The 23,927-nt window shown below is 47.6% G+C and overlaps 3 protein-coding genes across 10 annotated transcripts in view; 2 read left to right on the plus strand and 1 right to left on the minus strand.

Moving 5' to 3' along the window:
* The first annotated feature begins 26 nt into the window (after positions 1–26).
* Positions 27–5,340, plus strand: ZNF408 (zinc finger protein 408). 2 transcript variants are annotated; one of them, XM_054200891.1, is made up of 3 exons: positions 27–284; positions 369–637; positions 1,108–5,340. In XM_054200891.1, the coding sequence occupies exons 1-3, from the start codon at positions 70–72 to the stop codon at positions 3,021–3,023; spliced, it is 2,400 nt and encodes a 799-aa protein (XP_054056866.1). In that variant the 5' UTR covers positions 27–69; the 3' UTR covers positions 3,024–5,340. The 2 variants fall into 2 exon arrangements, with proteins under 2 accessions (XP_054056866.1, XP_054056867.1); XM_054200892.1 differs by having other exon boundaries at positions 369–535.
* Positions 5,341–9,838: 4,498 nt separating this feature from the next.
* Positions 9,839–19,797, plus strand: F2 (coagulation factor II, thrombin). The gene is made up of 14 exons (XM_054197949.1): positions 9,839–9,984; positions 10,926–11,089; positions 12,094–12,118; positions 12,327–12,377; positions 12,818–12,923; positions 13,003–13,133; positions 14,801–15,097; positions 15,471–15,584; positions 15,820–15,946; positions 16,420–16,587; positions 16,911–17,084; positions 17,228–17,406; positions 18,988–19,058; positions 19,475–19,797. Exons 1-14 carry the CDS (start codon positions 9,906–9,908, stop codon positions 19,616–19,618), a joined length of 1,830 nt encoding a protein of 609 aa, XP_054053924.1. The 5' UTR covers positions 9,839–9,905; the 3' UTR covers positions 19,619–19,797.
* Positions 19,798–20,823: 1,026 nt separating this feature from the next.
* The window catches only part of CKAP5 (cytoskeleton associated protein 5), a 54,814-nt gene continuing 51,710 nt past the window's right edge, over positions 20,824–23,927 (minus strand). For 3 of the 7 annotated variants that reach the window (XM_054197939.1, XM_054197940.1, XM_054197941.1), the window contains exon 45: positions 20,825–23,541. In XM_054197939.1, coding sequence (XP_054053914.1) covers positions 23,287–23,541 — 255 coding nt within the window. In that variant the 3' untranslated portion in view covers positions 20,825–23,286. Of the gene's footprint in view, positions 23,542–23,927 lie in introns of all 7 variants that reach the window. The other 4 variants (XM_054197945.1, XM_054197944.1, XM_054197942.1 and 1 more) reach the window with 3 other exon arrangements.

Consider the following 23,927-nt stretch of genomic DNA (forward strand, 5'->3'; position numbering starts at 1 on the left):
GCCCCACTCCGCTCCGCCGCCGGGCGCCGTCCGGGCGCGCCCGCCGTCCCCTCGCAGCGTTCCGCCGACATGGAGGGCCCCGGCGGCGGTCCGGGTCCCCGGGAGCCGCTCGACGCCGCATGCCCGGCGCTGCGGAGCCTGCCGCCCGGGCTGGCGCTGGGGCCGTCGCTGTCCCGGGAGCGGGGTACGGGTGTGTGGTGCGTGGGCCGGGCCCTGCCGGCCGGAACGCTGCTGGGGCCGCCCGGCGAGGCCCGGGAGGAGGCGGCGGGGCCGGGCTGGAGGAGGTGAGTACCGCCGGCGGCGGGACGGGCGGGCGGGGTGGAGCGGGCGGCCGTGCCCGCGGCCGACGCTGTGGCCGTGCCTTGCAGCCTGGTGCAGCGGAGCCCGAAGGAGGCGGAGGCCAACGTGTGGCTGGGCTGGGCGGGCGGCCGGCTGCAGCTGTGGGCGCGGCGGCCCATCGCGGCGGGCGCGGAGCTGCTCTACTGGCCGGAGGAGGCCCGTGGGGCCGCGGCGGAGGAGCGGCGGCCGGACGGAGGCGAGGGGATCGCGGCGCCGCGGGAGGCCGGGCCCAGGGGGAGGCCGGCGGTGCGGGGGGACGGGGCCTCTCCCGGCGGGACGGCGGCGGAGCCCCGCGCAGGTAGGTGTCGCGCTGGCGTGAAACGAGGCCTTCCCGGGCCTCCGGTGGCTTGGGCTCTCTGTCGGGGGGACGGTGCTGCCCCCCGGTATCTGTGCTGGTTGGTGTCCGCCCCGCAGCCCCGCCGGGGTTGCCGTCTTGGCCTGGCCATGCTTTTAAGAGCGACCAGCCGAGAAAGGAACATGCCGCCCTCTTTTATGCCAGGTGTGGTATCTCTTAGAAATACCGCCTGTGCCACACTAGAAATGCGGCACTGGTACTGTCAGTGGTGAAAGAACTGAGGCTTCCCCCGCCTCCCCCAGTTTAAAAGAAAAAAAGGTCATAGAAGTAACGGTTTTTGTGCTAGAGCCCCAGAATTACTGTATAGCAGAGTCTCTCTCTCTGAGGTTCATGATCCTCTGATGCCGCAGCAATTGTGTCATATAACAGTAGCCAGCATTTACTTCATTGACCATACTTTTGTGTTTGTGCAGGGGATCCCAGTGTCTCCAAGGTGGTAGCTGATGAATCCGCAGTCCTTGATGTCCCTACTGAGGTTAGGAGGCTGGTCACCAAGCATTTCCATGGGCTGCAAGAAGAGGAAAGCACAACTTCTGAACTTGAGCCATGGCAAGTCAAGGTGCCGAGGACTGAGAATCAGCACCTCGAGGCCATCTCAATCGTTAAGGCCAATGGCAGGTGCAAGGAAGAATTGTATGAGGGTGTGGATCCTAGATCTGCCACAGAAAAAGTCAAGATGGGGCATAAAGAGGCACGTCCAGAAGACCTGGATCTGTCATCACCCTCGAATGGGGTTCAACTCAGTGCTCCCTTGGTTGGCAAGCCGAGCAGGGTGCATGCTCTGGCCAGCCAGCTCCACAAGTGCCTGCAGGACTGTGGTGGCAGGATAGCTGGGCAGGAACCCCAGCAGCCCAGTCCTTCTGAAGGAGAGAGTGTAGAGACTTGTGAGAAAGAGAGCAAAGTTTCCAAAGACTCCAAACCAGCATCCCCAGCGCACGGGGAAAAGGGCACACTGGAGGGGCCTGAGGAGCAGGAGGAGTATACGGAGCTAGTGGAGGGTCATTCTGTCAGCCCACGCCCCCCACCAAAAGCTCTGTCCCAGAAGGAGATGATCAAGCGCAGGTACCGCTGCGGTGAGTGTGGCAAAGCCTTCCTGCAGCTCTGCCACCTCAAGAAGCACCGCTTTGTCCATGCTGGCCACAAGCCCTTCCTGTGCACAGAGTGTGGCAAGAGCTATAGTTCAGAGGAGAGCTTCAAGGCCCACGTGTTTGCCCACCGGGGTATGAGGCCTTTCCAGTGCACCCAGTGCAACAAGGCTTACCGCACCAAGCGAGACTTGCAGGAGCACCAAGTCCTGCACACTGGCCAGCGCCCCTTCTCCTGCGAGCAGTGTGGCAAGGCCTTTGCACGCCGTCCCTCTCTCCGCATTCACAGGAAGATCCACCTGGCCACTGGGACTGGCCCAGCTGGTCCCAAGGGATGCCAGTGTGCCATATGTGGACGCCACCTGGCCAACCCTGGCTCCTTGCGTAACCACATGCGCCTGCACACGGGAGAGCGCCCTTACGCCTGTCCCTACTGCGGCAAGGACTTCCGACAGCAGAGCAACCTGCGCGAGCACCTCCGGCTGCACACAGGTGAGAAGCCCTACAAGTGCCGCTTCTGCGGCGATGCCTTCCCCAAGCTGCCGGAGCTGCGGCGACATCTCATCTCCCACACGGGTGAGGCCCACCTCTGCACTGTCTGCGGCAAAGCGCTGCGGGACCCCCATACGCTGCGTGCCCACGAGCGCTTGCACACTGGTGAGCGCCCTTTCCGCTGTGAGCAGTGCGGCAAGTCCTACACCCTGGCCACGAAGCTGCGGCGCCACCAGAAATCCCACCTGGCTGACAAGCCCTATAAGTGCGAGCTCTGTGGCATGGGCTACACCCTTCCCCAGAGCCTTGCGCGCCATGTGTTCACCCACAAGCCAGAAAAGGACCCCAAGGAACTCAGCACTGCAGTGGCCTCGCTTGCTGTGGACCTACCCCAGGCAGCAAGGAAAAGGCCTCAGAGGAAGGGCCACCAGGAGGAGGGTGTGGCAGAGCCTACCTTGCTCATGGTGGAGGTGCCGGGGCCAGCAAATGAAGCCAAGCTGCTGCTCACAGCCAGAAGTAACTGCATTGCTACTTACCAGTCTCGAGGCACCCCCCCAGATCCTGGAGCACACAGGAGGCCTGCTGGTCATTTGCCATCGGCAAAGGACATCATTGAAATCACCATCTGCGAGCATGAGGACAAGTGCATTATAGTGCAGGACGAGGGCTCACCAAACAATGTGGTCATCATCCAGGAGGGAGTGGGCTTCGGAGCAGTGGCAGAAGTGGTGGAGGTCGAGACTGGGACCTGACTATCCCAGCCTACCCCCGCAGATCTTCTGTACATATTAAAATGGGATAAAAAACCCTAGCTGTCTTGTCTCTCTGTGGCAACAAAGCCCTGTAGCTCAGCCCCAGGCAGAATTAACAGTCTTGGAGGTAACTGCCTGTGTAGACCTGGGTCTTTTTGGAAGCCGGCCATTGCAGGTATAAGCCTACATATGTCACGTGCGGGGCCTGGTGCAGGGAAGGCATTGGCTGTTGATGGGAATAACGTCTTGGAGAGAACACCCACTGTGTTAATGAGCAGTACTTCTGCCTCTGTTACGCTGCCAGTGGGTGACAGTGCACTGTGGGGAAGGCAGGGAAGGTCTCAAAGCAGCAGCTTTGAACAATGCCTTCCTTTCACGTTTTTCGTTCTCTAATTAATTGTTGCTATTCAAGCACTTTCCTGGGTTTTTACGCTTGGAGCTCAGCAGCACTTCTGATCCTTTGAAGGTGATGCTGATGTTAGACTTTGCTGGGAAGCAGCATCCCAAGTGTTTACAAGGTGTCTCTGTTGTGGGTTATTTGAAGAGCATTTTTCACAATTAGCAGAAGCAAAGTCCTGCCTTGGAGCTAGGGTTGAGTGTTCCTTCTCCACTGTCACCTGTTTTGCTTGCTGTCAGCTTCCTGGCCTTACGGTGGCTGGGTGGTCTGTCTGATGACACAAAAGGATAGCTTCGTGTCTCATTGTGCCAATTGCATTGTACAGTGCAATTTTCACTGTCCCCAGCCAAGAGGCTCCTCGCTTCTCCAGGTAAGGGCCCAAGAGTTCATCTCGGTACGCTCAGAAGATTCTGCCTTTCCCCTCCACATTCAAGTTGGGTTCATTAATCTTGTTCTTTTTCTCACCTTCTTGCTTCCCCTCTTCCAATTCTTTCCTGTTCCCTGCAGCAAAAAGCTCAAATACAGCACTACCACAGCTACACCCCAGTATTTCCACTGCTCCATCTTTAGTGCTCATTTACCAACTGAGGCGTGATGAAGGAAACCGGTCCCATTTCAGGAAGGAAGGAAGTGCACAGTTCCCAATGCCACGTTTATGTGGCCTTATAGGAAGAGACCAAAAATCGCAGTCCACACAGAGGTCTTTCAGACTCGCCCACCTTGCACTCCCTTGTCACGTGTTATACAAACGCTGCTTTCATTTGCCGCATCCTCAGTTTTAGCTGTTCTTGGTCTCCATCTTGCCCCTTTCTAACATCTGCATTTCCCAAAAGAAGTTTTGTTTAAGGGCCTAAATTCTTTGGGCACCGTGCCCCCTGCACAAGAGGAGGGTATAGTGTCACCAGGGAATCACCAGTAGCACAGTTCCTTTTTGGGGTGCTATGAATGCAGTAATGTGACAATCTGAGAAGCTGCTCTTTGTAGTTTCTACATTCAATTTTTTCCATAAACTTTTACGACCAGTTTGTAGACAAGGTGCTCGAGTCAGATCCGTGACATTTTGATGTGAAGTGAGGTTGGAAGGTGAATTCAGCTGATAAATGTTTGGATGTCCTTATTTTTAGCTATTTTCTTTAAAGTCAGGAGGCAGATGAGCTCAGTCCTTGCCCTGGCTACTTGGAGAGGGACCAGCGGGAGCACAGGCGTGGGAGGGGGGAATTGTACATGAAGCCGCAGTGCTTCCTACTGCACTCCCTTTGGTGCCCATCCTAACTCTTGCAGTTTCCAAATATTGACACAGCTGCAAAGTGTTCTCGCTGGAGCTGGGCTTGCGTGCTGTGTTTGAAGCCTGTGCCCTCTGTCACAGCAGAAGCGGGAAAGAAGGGGAGCAACATGGAGGGAGGGAAGGGGAGAATCCAGGCCCCTATGGCTTAATCTGCTGACCTGTAACTACCTTCTTTATTCTGAGATAATGGGACAGAAAACGTAGGAGCAATTATGAATTAGGAGGTCCTCACAGAAGCGTTATTCGCTTAACAGTTGATCTGAGTAGGTAGAGGCACATCTGTGCTGTGCTGCACGTATCACTTGGCTAAACTTGGATAAACTTAGCCAACTAATCCTGACCGAGGAGCCCATAGGTGGCTCCCACTGGGTACCTGGTGATGATGTCACCACCGTGTCTTTGTCTTAGAAGCAGCATGTGCTTAAGTGAACAACCTTTTGCTTGACAGCAAAATGATGAATAAAGTTGCTTACTCCTAAGAAAACCCTATAAAAGCCCTGATCACCACGATGCTGCTGAACATCAACATGGGTGGGGTCTGTGCAGCGTGCCACGGCCTGACTAGGTATGTGTATGATGCCGTCCAACTTGGTGTTCGCAGCACCTGAAGGGGTGTAGGATCATCTAAGGCTATACCCTTTCTTGTGTTACATCCAATAAATGGTATTTTAATTAATACATTATGGGCTCTGAGTGCCTTTCTTACTGGGATCATCAAGGCCAGGCTTGATGAGGCTCTGAGCAATCTGATCTATTTAAAGATGTCCCTGCTTACTGCAGGGACATCTAAAGACTAGATGACCTCTAGAGGTCCCTTCCAACACAACACATTCTATGATTCTATGATCCCTAAAAAATCCCTAACTGGATCCTTGCCCCAGTGCATTACATTTGGTGTAGTTGGCAGGATCCTGGTGAGAAACACCTTACTGGAAGAAGGACAGTGAGGAAAAGGATGGGTGCCTGCCTGGTCCCATACGCTGGCATGGGGACCATGCAGTATGCTGCATTATAATGCTGATCATCATTATGCTTGGGGGCAGCAGACACATGGATCACCTGTCTGGAGATTTTGTGTGCACCCGTGACCCTTATGGCATCAGAGAGTAAGCACACAGGTCTCCTGGCTGGTGGGGCTCCACCATGCTGGCAGGGCTTCACCAGGGCTTCGGCGTGCTGCTGCAAGCCTCCGGGACGACAAGTGCACAGGTCTGTTGGATGGTTGGGGTCCTTCATGGTGGCAGGGCCTCACCAGGTATCAGGCACACATGTAAACTTCAGTGTTACACTTAAACCTCACACTACAGCCAGGGTTCAACCCTTGGACAACTTGTAAACTGGCTTAAACATGACCAAGGTGTTTGAATGAAAAGGCAGCAGCAGGCTGCAAGGGAAGTGGGTGATTGCCTGGGACCTGAAGACCTCCCTGCTCTGCAGCTTCCCCCGTCTTCAGGGACAGGGGAACCCCTGTGTGAAGGGATGGGGGATTCATCCTTTGTACCCAAAGCATTACAATTGGTGATCACACTGTATAATTTGCTTCAGGAAAATATTCAGAAATGCCACAACTACTGAACCAGTAAACTAGATCTGTCATAGAGCAAAGGCTCAAGAAAACAGGCCAAGGCCAAACCCTCTATACTCTGCTCCCTGAAAGTTGGGGAAATAGCTATAGGAAATAAAGAACTGCCAAAGGCTCTCTCCACTTAAAAAGAAAAGTCAACTCATAGGGGGAAAGACAGCAAAACTCACACCTGTGTTGAAAGCTGTTACTCTGGGAGGATAAAAGTATGAAACCTAACTCTCTTACCCTAAGAAAGAAAATAGCATCCATCATTCATGGGTGGGTGAAGGCAGAAAGAAAATGAAATGACAAAAAGTTGCATACAGGAACGATGAACAGATGGAAGAGTTAAATGTTTGAGAGGTGGAAGTCAAAGTCCCTACAGAGGTGACAGCAGATGCACGCTGTCCTGCTGCAGAGGTAACCACAAGAACGGGAGAAACAGAGGAGCCCTAGAAGCACATTAGAGAACAAGAAAAGGCTATAACGTGAAGAGCAAGCATCTTTAATTACTAACCTTGTTGTAAGATACCAGAAAGGGCTGGAAAATGTCTCAGGATGTAGTGAAAATCTCCAATTATAAAACAAAAAAAGTAAAGAAATAGTTGGAATTTAAGTGATGGCTGTAACCTTGAGATAAACAGTTTTAGCTGTTACAGTTAACAACCTAATAGCTCTGGGAGGTGGGTTTGTCCTGTTTCACAGAGGGAAAGAAGACCAGCAGCTGGAAAAGAAGCAGCCAAACATAGTGACGGAATGGTTGGTTTCAGTAAGGTTTTTTTTAAATAAATGCTTAAGTGACAGAATGAATCCAGGATCCAGAACAGACGTAACATTAAAAGAAGATGGTATGGGTAAGTATTAGAGGATATTCATACCTGTCTTATAATCAAGCTTAAGTGCTGTATTCTAGTGTTGCTGAAAGGTAACCCTATATAATGCACAGTACCATGAGAGATGCTAACACATTTCCTTTAAAGGAAAGATAAGAAGATGGTAAAAATCTATGCATAAATGTAACAATGTTGACTTAAGCTGCAGCGTAAAGGCTGGCTGGTTATTACAAAGAAGAGACAGAGATGCAGGAATGAAAAAAAAAAAGTGACTGAGAACATTGGAAGCTCTTATGCAGTGAAATACTCTGGTGATCCATGTAACAAGTTGACACGAGAAGGTGCAGGCCCATGCTGCACATACCACCTGGCCAGATAAACTGAGCTGGCTAGACCTAACTGGGGAGCCTGCAGGTTGCTTCTGCTCAGCACCTGGTGATGATGCCACCACCATGTCCTTGTCTTTATCTTAGAGTGAAGCAGCATATTCTTATGTGGACGTCCTTTTGGTTGACAGCAGAAATGAGAGTTGTTTACTTCTGATAAAATCCTATAAAAACCCAGAAGACGACGACGCTGGTGAACCTCAGCACAGACACTATCTGTGCAGCATGGCCCGGGGTGATGCTGTACTACTTGGTGTTCCCAGCATTTGAAGGGATGTAAGATTATCTAATGCTATCCCCTTTTGCCTTCTCATGTTATCCCCAACAAATGGTATTTTAATTAATATTTTACAGAGTCTAGGTGCCTTTCTTATTGGGATCCATAATGAACACTTGCACAAGGGCATTACACCACCATAAAACACATCAGCATCTGTCTCTCTCATCACAACAACCAGTGAGGGGGAGTGGTCTTAGAATCATAGAATGGTTTGGGTTGGAAGGGACCTTAAATATCATTTAGTTCCAACCCCCCTGCCATGGGCAGGGACACCTCCCACTAGACCAGGTTGCTCAAAGCCTCACCCATCTGTTCCTGGAAGCCCTTGTCTTCCTACGGTGTTATTTCTTCCCTGCATTCCCATCCATACGGGCTTGCTCAATTATGCCTGGTGAAAGCAGCCCTGAGGTCACTTGGCCCACCTGCAATGTGAGACCAAAACCAAATTATCATATAGAGAGTAAAGAAACTGTCCTTGCTGCTATCCTCTTCTCCCTGTCAGCTGAGCAAGGCCCTCTGCTTGCCAGCTGGGCTTACATAAACGTGGGGTTGTTTGCGCCTCCTCCCACTGCTGCGAGGAGCAGCGGTGGCTGCTGTGTGGGACAGCAGTGGCTCTGATTTCACCGCTCTTCCAAAACCTGTTTGTGCCCTGACACCTCCCTCCTGTCCCTGCCTGTGCGCTCCTCCCAAATGTTGCTTCCCTCTGCTAAGTAACACGGGGTGTTTCTAGGGTCCTGCCTAATCCTGGGCACACACACTTCCCCACCCAGGTCATCTCCACTCAGGTCATCCCAGCCCGTCCTAAAGGGGTATCTCCAAAATCTAGGGGGGTGTGTGGGTGAGAACAGGACGAGGGAGGGAGACCGTGCAACTGCTCTTTGTACCAGTGGCCACAGAGTCGTTCCTCAGCCACCCTAATGCTAATATTTGCACTCCTTCTATGGAGATAAACACGACAGATGTATCTGCTGCACGGAGGCACAGCACAAACCATGCTCCCTGCTGGCAGCAACCACTTTCGTGCCATGTGGCGGTTCCTGAGACTACCCCCACCCTGCCCTGCTTTCTGCTCGTTTCTCACTGTACCAATTTTTCTGTTTGCTGTAAGAATCATTAGAGCTTTCCCAACTCTGGTAGCCCAGTTCTTGACTTATTAGCTGATGTCATGACATCCAAACTATTTCTGCCTCCCTGTTCCCGGAAGCCCTTGTTTTCCTGGCTGGTTTTGGATGTGCTAGCTCCTTGATCATCAGAGCTTCTGTTTTCTTTTGGCTGTACTTTAATTCATTCCACTGGTGTGGGAATAAAAGGGGTAGCCCAAACTTCATGCCGCTTCACCCTCCTCCGCTCCGCTGGGAATTATAATGCAGTGGGAAGTATGCACTGCCAATGGCAATGCTGACCTAACTGGGAGGAAAATTTAAATTCCGCATGGGCTGTCGCAGGCACCCCTTCTGCTCCATGGCAAGGGCGAGGGAGAAGGGAGAGACTTAAACTGTGTGTTCTGGTGCCAAAATAGCTGGGGCTGAGCTTGCCGATAACTGCAGGGAGAAAAGACAACTGGACTTCAGGGGGAAAAAGCAAAGGGGGCTTGGAGCTAAAAAGAGGACCGTGAATGGTTAAGTCTTGCTGCGTGCGAGGCTACTGGAGTACAGCCTCCAAGAAGAGTCAGCGGCAGGGACCCGAGCCAGCATGGTGGGGCGGCAGTGAGGGTGCCAAGAGCTGCACGGGAGCGGAGCAGCACTGAGGAAAAAGGAGTGAGCTGCTCTGGCTGGGGGTGGCCAGCAGCTGGCAGGGACTTCTCTGCCAGCTTGAGTTCTCCCTGTGCTCTGTGAAAAGCTTGTCCTCTCGCTCCTCATACCATCTCCCCTGTTATGAAATAGGATGCTAATTTTAGTCCCATGGGGATCCAGAGACATTTTGCTTGGCTTCCAGCAAATAAGAAAATGAAGATGCCCTGAGGGGAGGGAGAGATGCCAAGAGAGGAGGGATAAGAGGAGCCTCAGTCCCACTGTCCCTGACACACCACGACCTCTGGAGTCCTGTTTCTTCATTCTGGTTCAATATTAACCCAGCGGGGCTGTGACTCCACTTATTCTGCTCCCTTTGCATTTCCCTGCAGCCAGGGCTGTACAGCATGGCGCACAACAAAACCAGCGTACTGAGGGGCCTGCTCTTTTTCAGCCTTCTGCATCTCACACTGAGCCATGCCGGAGGTAAGACCCAATGGCACACGGAGAAGGACGGTATCAGTGGGCGACAGGAGGAAGAAAGACGGGGTTATTTCTTTCCAGGGGTAAAGCCACTGGCAGGTTTTCTCAGTAAGGCAGGAAGAGCTTCTAAAAGCTTGAGGTTGGGAGTGAAAGGGCTCTGAGAGTGGAGTGAACACAGGGCTTTCTTGCACAGGAGGATGCAGCAACATCCAGCAGCTGGTGACAACAGCTCAGTGGGTTTTGTGGGTCACCTGGGAAATGGTGGGGAAGGGGAAGGTGGTTCAGTCCAGGACCATGTGTAACACAACTGTGGGCCTTTTTGGGCTACAGTTCCTCAGTTGACCTGGGAGGCTGCGATTCTCTGTTGCCTCCCCAGCTGTCCCCTGTCTAAATTTTAGGTCATAAGCAGTATGGTGCCTTCCTGCTCACTGCTCCTTTTCTCTTATCAGAGTCTCTAATTCATCTATCTTTTCTTAATATGAGGTTACACCCTCTCTGACCCACTGCTGTGTGGGGGAAGACCTGTCTACAGGTCTCAAATCAGGGTGTCTGAACATGAAGATGGAACCAAGTTGTGCCTATTGTGGTGGTCTGAGGTTGGCAAGACAGAAATACAGTGGCTGGCAGGGAGCAGTGGCAGGCTCCAAGCAAACAAGCCTCTACCTAATTGCAAATGAGCAGAGCAGCTTTGCCGAGGATGGCAGAGGATTCCTGTCCCTTCTGTTGCCTAAGTGATGTGAGCCCTGATGGACGAATTACAGATCCTGCTCTGCTCATTGGGTGTAGGCCTGACAGGGCTTCATCTCTCTGTATGGTGCACTGGGGGAGGCTGGGCTGGGGGATCATCACATCAGCTGTGTGTGATTTTTGGAAACTGCAAGGGGAGACAAAGGGGCCCTCCCACTGCGAGCACCCCTTTGACTGGCAGTATTCTGACTCGGTAGTTTTCCTGGAAAAGGGGCAGGCCCTGTCACTGCTCAAGCGCCCACGACGTGCCAACAAGGGATTTCTGGAAGAGATGCTTAAGGGAAACCTGGAGCGAGAGTGCCTGGAGGAGATATGCAATTACGAGGAGGCTTTTGAAGCCCTTGAATCCACTGATCAGACGGTGCGTACAGGTGCTCCCAGGAAACATTCCCTCAGCCAACCCCTGTAGTGAAAGACCAGCAGGTTGCACACGCAGCCAGGGGCTGGGCTTGTAGGACTCAATTTTGCGAACCAAAGATGAGGCTAATGCGCACGTGCCCCAGGGAGAGCTCAGGCTTTCTTAGGGATCCCTCCTGGAGCCACTCCAGGGAATGCAGCTCAAACCTTAGGTTCTTTTCCCTGCCTCTCTATTTTAAGCATGAATTGAAAAGGAGAGAGAGTATTCCCATCAGTCCTGAATTGTATCTGCCACTAGTTCAGCATGGTGCCGCACACATTTGAACTGCCACAGTCCCAGACGCTCAGAGAAGAGCTGGCTTAGTAACCGAACACTGCGGGCAGGTGCCTCGAGCTCCTTTGAGCTTTTGCACAGTCCATCCCTTTTTCTGGCTTCCCGACTCACTCAGCTAAATTTGTTCTGCATCCTTTTGGGATTTGATCCTAGTCCCACAGCCAGTATCCACACTGAATTCCACACCCGAGAACACAACAGTAAACGGATAAGCAGTTAGGAGTCTAAGCCAGCAAGATGCCACCTCTGCGGAGTATTTCTAAAGCCATCACAGCCAGCCTGCGCAGCAGAGGTGTAGATCCAAATCGCTGAGCAATACCTACGTATGATCTGTGGCCTTAAAAGTTCTAGGTTCAACTCCTTGGACTTCTGCACTGCAGCACAGGCTCTGCTTCCTCTGCAGGCTGATGAAGGTTGTAAGCATCTTTGGTCATTTTAGAAACAACAGTACTCTCTTGATTCCTGAGTGTGATAAGTGGGAATGTGGTTTTATATCAGACTTTTTGCTTTGTTGGACTCCATAGTAATTGATATCAACAGAGATAGGTTAGTTTGTTCCATCTGTTGTAATGGGGCATTCTCCTACTGGGTTGAATTGCAGCAGATAAGGAAGGTCTGATGTGCTTTGTCTCTACTTTTAAATATGTAATTTTTTTTAATTTTTTTTTTAACAGGAGGCATTTTGGTCAAAATATCAAGGTAAGTTGCTTCCAAGTCCTGCAGGTGTTCTGCTATCCCTTAGGACGCACTGTCCCATCATAGACAGATGGCTCCCTACCCTCTTACAAGACCTCACTTTCCAGGACAAAGCACTTGTATTTTGTCCATAGATGATAAACTGGTTCAAACTATGATGCTTATTTGGATTCCTTTCATATAACGTGTTTCTTTCTTCTTATTTTGCTAGTATGTCAGGGCCCAAGAAACTCCAGGACAGTTCTGGATGATTGTTTAGAAGGTAAGAAATTCATGCTGACCTCAATCTCCCAGATATAGCGAGTACCAAGAACTTGCTTCCTGCAGAGTTTGTAAGGAAAGAAAATAATCTAAAGTTGATGAAGCCATCTGATTAGAAAGAAAAATAGCTTGAAATTCCTTTCTTCTTTATTTTCCTACTAACCATGGCGTAGATATCCTTCTTGTGACAGTCTGGTGTCCCCTGAGCCCAGCCTCTCGGAAGCGCTGGACCTGCAGCCAAAGAAAGCAGAGAGCCTCAGGGCAAGCTTCCTCAGCTTAAGCTGTGTGCTCTTCCAACCCCGTGAAGAGAATGCCTGCGCTTGTGCAGGCTCACACATGCAGCAAAAGTTAAAGGGAGTAGTGGGATGGTACCTCTGACCTTGAAAAATGCAACATCCATTTCCCCAGGCCCTGGCTTACACCATATTGGGATTTTGACAGGTAACTGCTCTTTTGGGATGGGCCAGAACTATCGGGGACCAATTAGCTACACGAAATCAGGGATTGAATGTCAAGTGTGGACAAGCAAATATCCCCATATACCTAAGTAAGTTCATCTCCCGCATAGCCCTAAAGGGTTTTCCAGCGTGTCCTTCCTTCCTAGCCTAACCAGCTTTTTCTCACAGATTTAATGCCACCATTTATCCCAACCTTGTGGAGAACTACTGCAGGAACCCAGACAACAACCCAGAAGGCCCATGGTGCTACACCCGTGACCCAACGGTGGAACGGGAGGAGTGCCCCATCCCAGTGTGTGGTATGCCTCAGCGCTACACCCAAGCAAGCCCTTCACTGGCAGGGAACGCTGCACTGAGACTGATACTAAATGTGTCAAGGAAGGGGAGAGGGTTAGGAGGGAGGGACCTTACACGCACAGAAGCCAGTTGGAGCAGAGGAGCCATCTCTTAATGGGTAAAGGAGCTGAGGAGGAAAAGTCATTGAGTTGCCTATACATCTGCCTTGGCTAAATTCCTCTGATGTACTATTTTCTCTAGACTATGCTAATCTAGATCCGGATTAATCCAGTATCAGCAGTCCCCTGGAATCTACAATCTACAGTTGCACCAGCCAGGAGCACCCCAACATACTGACTCAGGTGCCTTTAATTTGTGACAGCAATGAGTCATAGTGGGTTTTTTTGTCTGAATTCCCACCCTTAGGACAAAACCACTACAACTTGTGCTTGAACGCTGCCTTAATGTTCATTCATATGGAAGGGTGCAGTTTAATACCCACAATCTCAAGAAAAGAGAAGATGCCCTCCTCTCATCATTGCGCTTGACAGGATGGAGAACCATCCCCCTGCACTTATACCTTCCCACTTCTCCATAACACAGAGCTGTATCCCCTGGAGCTTGTCCAGAAGAACTGGTAGAAAGCAGAGAACCTTCTCACAGCAGAAGTTTCTCTTCCAAAAGCAGAGACTAGAGACAATGACTCTTACAAATGAAAGTCAGAGGGGTCAGCCACTATTTTGATAAAGGGGTGTTCTCAAGCTTTCAAAAATATTAATGTTGTCTTGGTCTGCAATGTGGCAAACCGGAGAGATCGGTATTGCTCTGCCGTACCATCTCTGTTCACCAGCTAGTTCCTGACCTACAGCAGCCTACTGTCACACTTACACATGCATAGATAAGGCAGGACTAGAAAAGCCTTGGTTTTGTGCACAGGTCCTTTGCAATGACATTGACCTGAGTCAGTCTCACACAGAAGCAGCCTCACCCGATTAAAGGGAACACTACTTGCTCAGTGGCTGTTTGGCCCCAGGGTAAGTAGTCAAACAGGGGATCTCTCCCTCTTCCCACGGGGGTTTCCCCAGTGCACAAGAAGGCAGCAGCTTGAGGCCAAACAACTGCCACAGAACAGATTATCTGGTGCCCACTCACTCAGGAAACGCTGCTTAAAGCTTGCGGCAATTAAGACACTTGCAAGAAAAAGTGTGGAGATTCTGGCAGGAATTTTTTTTCTCTTATCATCAGATATAGAAACATTGGCAAAAGTTAAATTTGCTATTTTAGTAGCATATCATGATAAAAGGCTCCCCCAAATACAGTCGCTAACACATTTTAGAGAAAGGCATTGGAGGCTCTAACACAGCAGCATTATGATGCTCGAGGTACCTACCCAGCCCTTGAGATGATACCCCAGAAAGGAACACAATACTGTCCCTCACATCCAAGTGGTCAAGAGAAGTGTGATGAGTAGTGCCAGCCTCACCTCATCTCCTGTAAACAACCGCCTCTGACACTGCAATATTGTAGAGGGCCACCAAATGCATGGGAGCATGGTGGGAGCTCCTGAACATAATAGGGTGCCCCATGGAACTCTGGGCTTTAGTAAAGGGGCTCCAATACTATTTGCTAACAGCACTTTTGAGTGCAAAGCTATGGCTTTGGCTTAAGTCACAGCTTTCTGTTTTTCCAGGTGAAGAAAGGACAACAGTTGAATTTACTCCACGGGCCATACCACCAGCCCCAGTGGAGCCTTGTGAAGAAGAAAAAGGCATGCTTTACACTGGGACCCTCTCAGTCACTGTGTCTGGAGCCAAGTGCCTGCCATGGAACTCTGAGAAAGCAAAAGAGGTGCTCCACGGAAAACACATTGACCCAGAGGTGAAACTGCTGGAGAATTACTGTCGGAATCCCGACGGAGACGATGAGGGTGTCTGGTGTGTCACAGATGAACCACCCAACTTTGAATATTGTGATCTGCACTACTGCGGTGAGAAGCCTGCATTGGTTTGGGTAGGCACACTTGTGAGGCAGTGGCAAACCAAACCAGTACATGTGACCAGGGTGAAGGGCTTGGCCTGGGAGGCATAGACAAGGAAGCATGCACGCCATGTGTGTGGTAGTCCTCTTTGTCCAAATAGCACACGTACTAACCTGCCATACACATATAGAGCTGTGACATCTCTCAGGTGTTCTCCCTGAAAACTCAGAATGATGGACAAGGAGCATTAAAAAGAACAGTGGTTTTAAAACATCATTCCTTCATCAGACCCACTGCATATGGAAAGCAACATCCACATTGCTGATAATTATGGAAATTACAGGTAGGCCTTTTACCACATTTGTCTTTCTGTCTCTCTCAGACAGCTCGCTAGAGGATGAGAATGAAAGGGTGGAGGGAATATCAGGACGTACTACCCTTCCTCAAGACTTCAAAACCTTCTTTGATGACAAAACTTTTGGTTCAGGCGAAGCAGGTGAGCAACAACTCTAGATACAGCATCGCACTTTGTAGAAAGGCTGCAGCTTCTTCCCACAAGGCACTCACTACTCCTCAGAAACACCAGCTTGCCAAATGATGTCAAAATTTAAATTCCTTGAAGGACCCTCAGAAGTCAATCTCCCATTATGATCATGGAGCTAGTAAGCACTTCCTTCCTAGGCTCTTCCAGCTTAGCATGCTGACTGCAGACATTTTGCCTATTTTTTCAGACTGCGGCACTCGTCCTTTATTTGAGAAGAAAAAGGTAACAGACAAAAGTGAGAAGGAGCTGCTGGAGTCCTACATGGGAGGCAGAGTTGTGCATGGGGATGATGCAGAAGTGGGCAGCTCTCCCTGGTAAGCATTTCATTTGTATAGTCCTTCATGGGGAATTGTGCCTCCCTTCTCCTCAGTTCAAGAAGGGGGAAGTAAAAGGGCTAACCCCATGTCAGGCAGCACACAGGCATCATGGCTTTCAATCAAAGCTTCTCCCAAGTGGTTGACAGGGCAGCACTAAAAGCTGGAAAGAAACTCTCCTCCTTCACCAAGTACAAAACTGTCCGGGAAAGCAAGAGTCTCTGTCTCGCCCTCGTTCCAGCTTTGCTGGAGCAGAGAGGATGAGAAACCACTCCAGGTGAAGGAAATAGGGTAAATGACCTACTACATAGAACATACATGCCCAGGGAAGACTTTTGCTAGCCACCTGTGCAGTTGTCTTTGTATAGTACAATGTTGTTCTTACTGCAAATTCTGCTCTTTCTGCATGACACCAAGACACATTCAGCCAACCATCTTTAGTCCTGCTGTCTTCCTCCCTCCTTGTCTTTCAGGCAGGTGATGCTCTACAAAAAGAGTCCTCAAGAGCTGCTGTGTGGTGCCAGCCTCATCAGTGACAGATGGGTCTTGACTGCTGCTCATTGTCTTTATTATCCACCCTGGGACAAGAACTTAACTACAAGTGACATCTTGGTGCGGATTGGCAAGCACATAAGGGCAAAGTAAGAGCCTGGATGAAGTGACAGTGAAATAGCTTTGCTGTTGGAGTAATGAAATACACTGAGATTGGGCTATCATCCAGTCTCCAAGGAAACATACATAGCCAATGTCACATGCCTCTCAATAATAGGATCTAATGGGGCTGTCAGTTGCTGCTCTTACCAATCCTAAAATGAAAGGGAGGGCAGAAGTTTGGAAAGTCTAAAGGAGTGCCCCAGTGTAAAGACAGTATTGTCTCAGAGGGTACAAAGCACCTGAGAGCATCGTGAATGCCAGAACTCAGTTGCTACTGTACAGCGAGTTCTTTCCTTCATGATTATTTCAGATATGAAAAGAATAAAGAGAAGATTGCTCTGTTGGATAAAATTATCATCCATCCCAAGTACAACTGGAAAGAGAACATGGACCGAGACATTGCACTCATGCACTTGAAGAGACCAGTCATCTTCAGTGACTACATCCATCCTGTCTGCCTGCCTACCAAAGAGGTTGTGCAGAGGTGAGGAGACTGTCCCACAGTCCTAAAAATACAGGCTAACAAAAGCTTCCTTTGGGCCTTCAAAAAGACACCTTATTTAGGGTACTTTAGGCAGGAGAAAGCTGTTACAATCCATTTGATTATACTCATGCTTCCTTCCACAGGCTGATGCTGGCAGGTTTCAAAGGGCGGGTAACTGGTTGGGGAAACTTGAAAGAAACATGGGCCACTAGCCCAAGCAACCTCCCCACAGTTCTGCAACAGCTCAACGTGCCAATTGTAGACCAGGACATCTGCAAGGCATCCACCAAAATTAAAGTCACTGACAACATGTTCTGTGCAGGTAAGTAGTACTGGAGACACACAGCCAACTTGCCACAGAAGACAAGGGCCCTGAGCTCCTAGTGGGTCTCAGCAGAAAGGTTACTTTCTGATAAATTTGCAAATGCCCTCCATAAAGAATAGTTTTCCTACAATAAGAACTTTTCCATCTCTCAGAAAACATGAAGGCTGGAGAACTTAAAGCTATGAATCAAGTTTGTAACACTATGCTGTGTCAGGCTAACTAGCCTAACGGCACCACTCTGCTAGGCATCAGCAACAGCTGTATGAGAACTGAACATATATAAAATTATCTTTTCACCAGTATGTGGAACAGTTCAGTGACTTCCTAAATTAAAGGCTGCACACCAGTTATCCTACTCAGTAGACAAACAACCCCTTCTTCTCTACTAGCTTGTCTTGACCTTTTGGAGCCTATTCATACTTATGCCTACAACTTCTGAGGCAACAGGCTCTACGGATCAGTTAGGTATGGGTGAAAAACGTTAATTCCTTATGTTCTGTTAAATTTCCTGTCTAAAAAATTTGAAGAAGTACAAATCTATACTCATAGCTTAAAAAAAAAAAAATATTCCTTCTGCATGTCATATGCTGGTTTATGGACCCTTTACAGCTCTGTCATTTCTCTTCCAAGCTGAGAAGCACTTATTTAATCTTTCCTAATAGAGAAGGCATTCTGTACTTCTGATAATCCTTGCTATACCTTCCAAAATCTCTTCTGAAAGAGAAGTGAACACAGAATTCAGGATACAAAGAGACTATGAATTTATGTACCAGTTTAACACTTTCTGCTGTATTCCTAATTTGTGCAGACTTTATCAGTTCCTACAAGCAAATCTCCCAACGATTTTTGACTGAGTTTGTGCTGCTGGCATCTAATTATGTATACGATTGCTTGAGTTAGGATGGAAGCCAATTACACAACTACACTGACACCACAGTGTTCTTATGGTTTCTTTTTCAAGACACCGTCTTGAAAAATAGCTGAGATGCAGACATATAGCAGAAAAGGGGAGACACGGGTGATAGGAGGATGGGAAGATACTGTCTATTCATCAGGAATTAAAGTGAAATTCCTTTCTTCTTCGTAGTGAGACTGTAGGAAGACAGTCTGTCAATCGCGGGACAGAAAGAGCAGAGCCTGCAGAATGACAGGAAGGTGAAAGTGAGGACAGCAATATGTCTCTATAGTAAATAGAATGCAAGAACAGGGTAGATGGAATATTACACACAGAGAAGTTTCTAAGAGAACAGAAAGGCATGGAAGCTCAAGCTACATCTGTGAACACAGTGGCAGCTGACACTAACAGCAATTCTGATGAAAGAAAACAGGAATGAGAGCACAGAGGGTGGAAGAACACGGTGGATTCAAGAACATTGCAAAGACAGAAGCAGAGTTAGCTGTTTTACATATAATATAAAATACAAAACAGTTCTCTAAATTTAAAGCCAAATAGTTGGCAGAAGCTGTAAGCAATCTCATGGCTCTCCAAAAGTTTATGCAGCAATACTTCAAGGAAAACATGGTCAACACCAGCCACTCCCTCTACAGTCAAATGTCTGACTTTGTTCTTGTCTATAGGTTACAGTCCAGAAGACTCAAAGAGAGGAGATGCTTGTGAAGGGGACAGTGGGGGACCTTTTGTAATGAAGGTATGTTCAACAAGTTCAAGCGCATAAACCATATGGAGCTAGGTTTGTGCTACGCTGAACTTTCATAGTAGTCTTAAAAACAGCTGCAGAAATGGAGGCTGAAGAGAGCTGAGTGGCTGAAGTAAACCCATCTCATGCCCAAACTGAGCAACTGAGATGAATCCTGCAGTCATCCAGCCCCATTTCTGTACTGAGTGCTCAGCACATACAAAGATCATCTGCAGAATACTTGAATGATGGCCAATTCTCACTTTATGGTTTAAGCGCAGAAACAAAATTACCCCAACAAGCTATGCCAGTAGATGCCTGTCTAAATTCCAAAGCAGTATCCATCACTAAACAGGCCGGGGTGCATACAAAGCTTAGATCTGAAAGTCTCTTGCTCTTTGTGCCAATCCCATTTTTCTTTGCTTTAGAACCCAGATGACAACCGTTGGTATCAAGTGGGAATAGTTTCATGGGGAGAAGGCTGCGACCGAGATGGCAAATATGGATTTTATACCCATGTATTCCGCCTGAAAAAGTGGATGCGAAAAACCATCGAAAAACATGGGCAATAGAGGAAGTGTTTACATTGCTTGCTCTCCTTTTTGCTACAATGCTCCGCGTCTTAAGAACATAAGCAAAGCAGATCCTGAAGTATAACAGTTATATCCTTACAACTTGACAAAAGGAAAGTGCTCTCCCTTGAAAATAAAAGTTCTCAAACCCATCTTCTTCCCTTTGTTCATGCTGAGTTTAGTTGCACTTGAATCTAAGCCATCACAGTAGCCAGGAGTAACAACAGAATGGCACTAGTTTTACTAATTACCTGCTTCAAACAAATTTTCCTCCTTTCTATCAGCTATAATCAACAGATTTTAGATCTCAGATGATGGCCTTAAGTCAGTCACAGTAAGCACAAATGTGGCCTCAGGCACTGTCCATTTCCTCCCTTCAAATCAACTCATTTTCTGTTCCAGAAATTGAGCCAAAAATGTACTGGAGATAATCACCTTACAGTAACTGGCATTCCACAAAACACCAATGTCAAAAGTAAAGCAACTATAACCGCTTTTGATAGGACAGACGCTGTTCTCAGCTACCATAGCAGACAAATACCAGCACCACTGTTTACAAGGTTAGCATTGTAAGAAGTTACAGATGCCAGCTGTATGCAATTCATCCTACAGAGGAATATGGGCTTGAATACATTAAGTAGCACTTCCATTACTGCATGGCAGTAACTTTCTAAATAGTACATACTGCTGGGTCCTGCACAGCAAGATTCAGAAGGAAGCAATTCATGCACAGTCATTGTTAAAGGGCCTCCAACGGAAGCATCATGAACTACACCTGTTTGGTTGTCTTATAAAACCTGCTTAGGGATCACTACCAAAAGAAGCTTCAGTTCTTTTATGACCTCCTCTTTAGCAGCAATTTGTGGACCAACAAGGACGCAGGTACAGCAGTAAACACACATTCTTGACTAGCCAATTTGTTCAGCCCAATTTTCTCTTAAAGTAATCATGAGATTTGGAAACTGTTCTTGCTCCCTATGACACCAGATTCCTAAACTCCTCATTCACAGTGCCATCAAGTCACAGAAACAGGCAACAGAGACATTTTGTTGTACTTCATATGAAGTATTAAGAAGCAGAGTGACCATGTTGAGAAAGTGACAGTAGAGGTAACTATTTGAAATTAGCTGGATACAAACAAAGTTATGATCAATTACTGTCTGGCCACCTCCTTGAAGGTGGCTCATTTGGAAGCCAACTTAAAGACAGCCCAATTTGATTGTCCAAAGAAAGCATAGAAACAATGTCTCAAAGACATCTGAAGAAAGAAACCTCAAAAGCTCAGGTTCCACAACTGTTTAGTCATTGATAACCACACGCATCAAACAGCGAAAAATATTTAGCCCTTCTGTTTTAATTTTTAGCCTCACCCTTTCACTGCTATCTAATAATCTGTGAGAAATTACATCTCTAAGAGGGGAACGAGGACCATACAGTTTCTGGAGTAAGTCACTGTTAATACTGACTTGTTACAAACAATACAGAGGAATCATTTTTAAAATTCAGTTTAATGTTATTTAAATATTGTCTGGGCTAAAGATTAGGCTTTATTAATTTATGTGCACAAGTTTTAGTTCAGAACTCCCAGGATATCGAGTCCAACCAAACACTACAGAGACATAGGGCAAAAACCCATTCATAGTAAGCAGCTACATCTTCTGTTACTCAATTATTCCTGTACTTCACTTCCAATTCAGCTTCAAATTTAAAATAGTTGTATGCAGGTTTGCAGGCATTGTTTTAACATCCTGAGCTAATTAACAAATAGCTTTTCAGAACACCTGCTGGACATGGTAAAGGAACATATGGATTAATGCAAATGTCAGTAAGTTTCAAAAAGCAGCTAGTAATTGAGAGGTAGTGGCAGTAACTCTAGTGCCAGCCAACACAAACCATTCACAAACAGCCCCAGTTTAAGTGCGCAAAACCTCAGCACTTACCAATAAGGGCGAAACCTCCACCTGTCATACAGCTCTGTTCCACAAGAAAGTGCATGCCTGGTTCAGGTTAGGAGAGATAGCGACTACTAAATCGAGGTGGTGGAGCAATGAATCGCATCATGTCAATTAACACAGGATGGAGAACGCTCGCAAGTCACCTGCTGTCACAGTGTACAAACTCACCATAAGCGCCAAGCAGCATTATGTCAACTGCAACCCCAGCTCCGGGGTCCTGTAAAGGGAAGATTTCAGCCATTTGTGGAAGCTCTGGCAGAGATTTGTTGTACAGGTACTAATGTAAAGCCACATTTTTACTGTAATCAGGCAAGACAGTTTCAGTAACAGCCCTAATGCAGAGACTGCTGGTCCACAGAGCAAGCAACAAAAGCAGCAGTTACGTGGAACAGATTAAAATCTAGAGCAGAAGTGTGCTATTTTAAGCCTGCCTGTCCAACTCTTCGATAACTCTGTTCTAGCTATGGAACAGATGTGCAATTTATGCTTCACAACCAGCTCTCACATGGAAGTGCAGTAGTAAGGTGAAAACACATCACCTCTGTAGAGATAAGAGGGCTAGAAAGGCCACACAGTAAATGTCTTCATCTTCATACTTGTACCTTCTGAAAAAGGCTAATCAAAAGACACTCTTACAAAAAAAGCAGTGGCTACAGCTTTCTCAGACTAGCTCTACCAGGCATCTTAGTTACACAAAACAGTAGAGTTTGCTGACATCAGATGTTTAAGAGCGAAAAGAATGTGGTGGTGAGGTCCACCTGCACTTGAAAACTGCATGAGGAAGACTGCTTAACCAAATGAGTTCAAGATAAATGAGTCCACTGACTGTACATCACTGCTAATCTATTCTGTATCAACAGCAGCAGGCTCCTTCAAAGAAAGCATTTGTACACAGATGGGACTACGCTTAATCTGGGCAGAGGCATCACAAGGACTAGATAATTTAAAACAAGCATTTCAGCAAACTAAATCTCAACTTAAGTTATGGAAACATATTCCAAAACAAAAAAAGCAGCTATATGAGAAATGCACCACTGCTCATAGAAGTACGAGTGCGAAGTCTCAGGACTGCACCCACAGATAGTATATATGCACTCATCTTCCTTAAAATATAGCCAAACCCCAAGGTTCACGTCAAGAACAGCTTAGTTCTGTTTATAGACGCCCAGTCACTAACATTCAGAAATAGAGAGTGACTTCTCTAACCAGCAGTCACTGCTGTCCCTACAGAGGCTGGTATAGTTAATGCAAACTTTATTTACAAAAGACACTTAAATTAGTTACTTCATGCCATGTGTCCATACAGAATCAACAGTTCAAGGATTACATGGAGAAGAATTCACAAAATTAAAAGTGAAGTCACTAAAGATCTTCTAAGAGTTAAGAACTAGGAAAAGATCTTAAAGACAATTTTACAAATAAAAAAAACAAGTTATGAGAAACTAGTCAGAGCAAGAGGATGGTTGTTTACAGGTCTGTACACTAAAACTAATACACAGACAGCCTTCTATTGTCAAAGAGATGCTCACTGAGAAGCAGAGTATGTACAAATACTTGTGCCACAATGACTCAACCCCCCAAAATCCACTGTATTATACATAAACCAGTTTGTATACATTAGGCCTAAATGAGGCCATTTAACTATGAAGACTTCTAGTTTAGTAAACTAAAGCTGAAGACAGCCCAAGCAGTGATGCTGTCTCTCTTGCATCTCTATTTGCGACTGCTTTTTATTCTCTCCAATCTTTTTTTCAAGTCATCAATATTAGCTGCTGCAGAAGAGGGTGAAGCCAGAGTAGTTCCAATGCCAGAGGAATGAGTCTGATTGGAGTCCAGGTCCAGATGTTGGTACTGCTCCCGTGACTCACGGAGCTGGGAGAGCTTACTGTGAAGCATATCTGTAGAGGATGCAACTGTAGGGACTGCTGGTTTAGAGAGCAGAGACGTCAGAGGTGGTCTGTCTTCCTGCTATGGTGGAGGAAAGTGCAGCGTTAAGACAGATAGTGGCAAAAACCATATAAGAAATGCAGACCATAATCAATGGCTTTTCATCTTCACAAGAAACACTAAAAGCAGAGGAAAGGGAAGAAGCAATACAACACAAGTGATCTGGAGCGATAAAGTCTGATGCCAAAGTTAGAACCATGCAAAGTTAACTACAGTGCTCCATTCCTATCATTTAAGTAGTTCATGTTTAGCTTGAAAGGAACTACAAAGGAACTACAGTCTTTAAAGATCAAAAATTCACAGCAGAAGAGTGTTTTACTGAGATGGCCTGCTGCAGTCTTGAACAGCCTGAATTCTAACACCACAAGAGGAAAGTCCATGACTATGGACAGCATCAATGGCCAATG

This window comes from Rissa tridactyla, chromosome 4 (assembly GCF_028500815.1).
Source record: "Rissa tridactyla isolate bRisTri1 chromosome 4, bRisTri1.patW.cur.20221130, whole genome shotgun sequence".
In the NCBI taxonomy this organism is placed as follows: Eukaryota; Metazoa; Chordata; class Aves; order Charadriiformes; family Laridae; genus Rissa; species Rissa tridactyla.

Coding starts and splice junctions, on each gene's coding strand:
- ZNF408 (XM_054200891.1), top strand. CDS start 70: ATGGAGGGCCCCGGCGGCGGTCCGGGTCCCCGGGAGCCGCTCGACGCC. Junction 285..368: donor GCGGGGCCGGGCTGGAGGAG/GTGAGTACCGCC, acceptor CGTGCCTTGCAG/CCTGGTGCAGCGGAGCCCGA. Junction 638..1,107: donor GGCGGCGGAGCCCCGCGCAG/GTAGGTGTCGCG, acceptor GTGTTTGTGCAG/GGGATCCCAGTGTCTCCAAG.
- F2 (XM_054197949.1), top strand. CDS start 9,906: ATGGCGCACAACAAAACCAGCGTACTGAGGGGCCTGCTCTTTTTCAGC. Junction 17,085..17,227: donor ACCAAAGAGGTTGTGCAGAG/GTGAGGAGACTG, acceptor TTCCTTCCACAG/GCTGATGCTGGCAGGTTTCA. Junction 17,407..18,987: donor TGACAACATGTTCTGTGCAG/GTAAGTAGTACT, acceptor TCTTGTCTATAG/GTTACAGTCCAGAAGACTCA.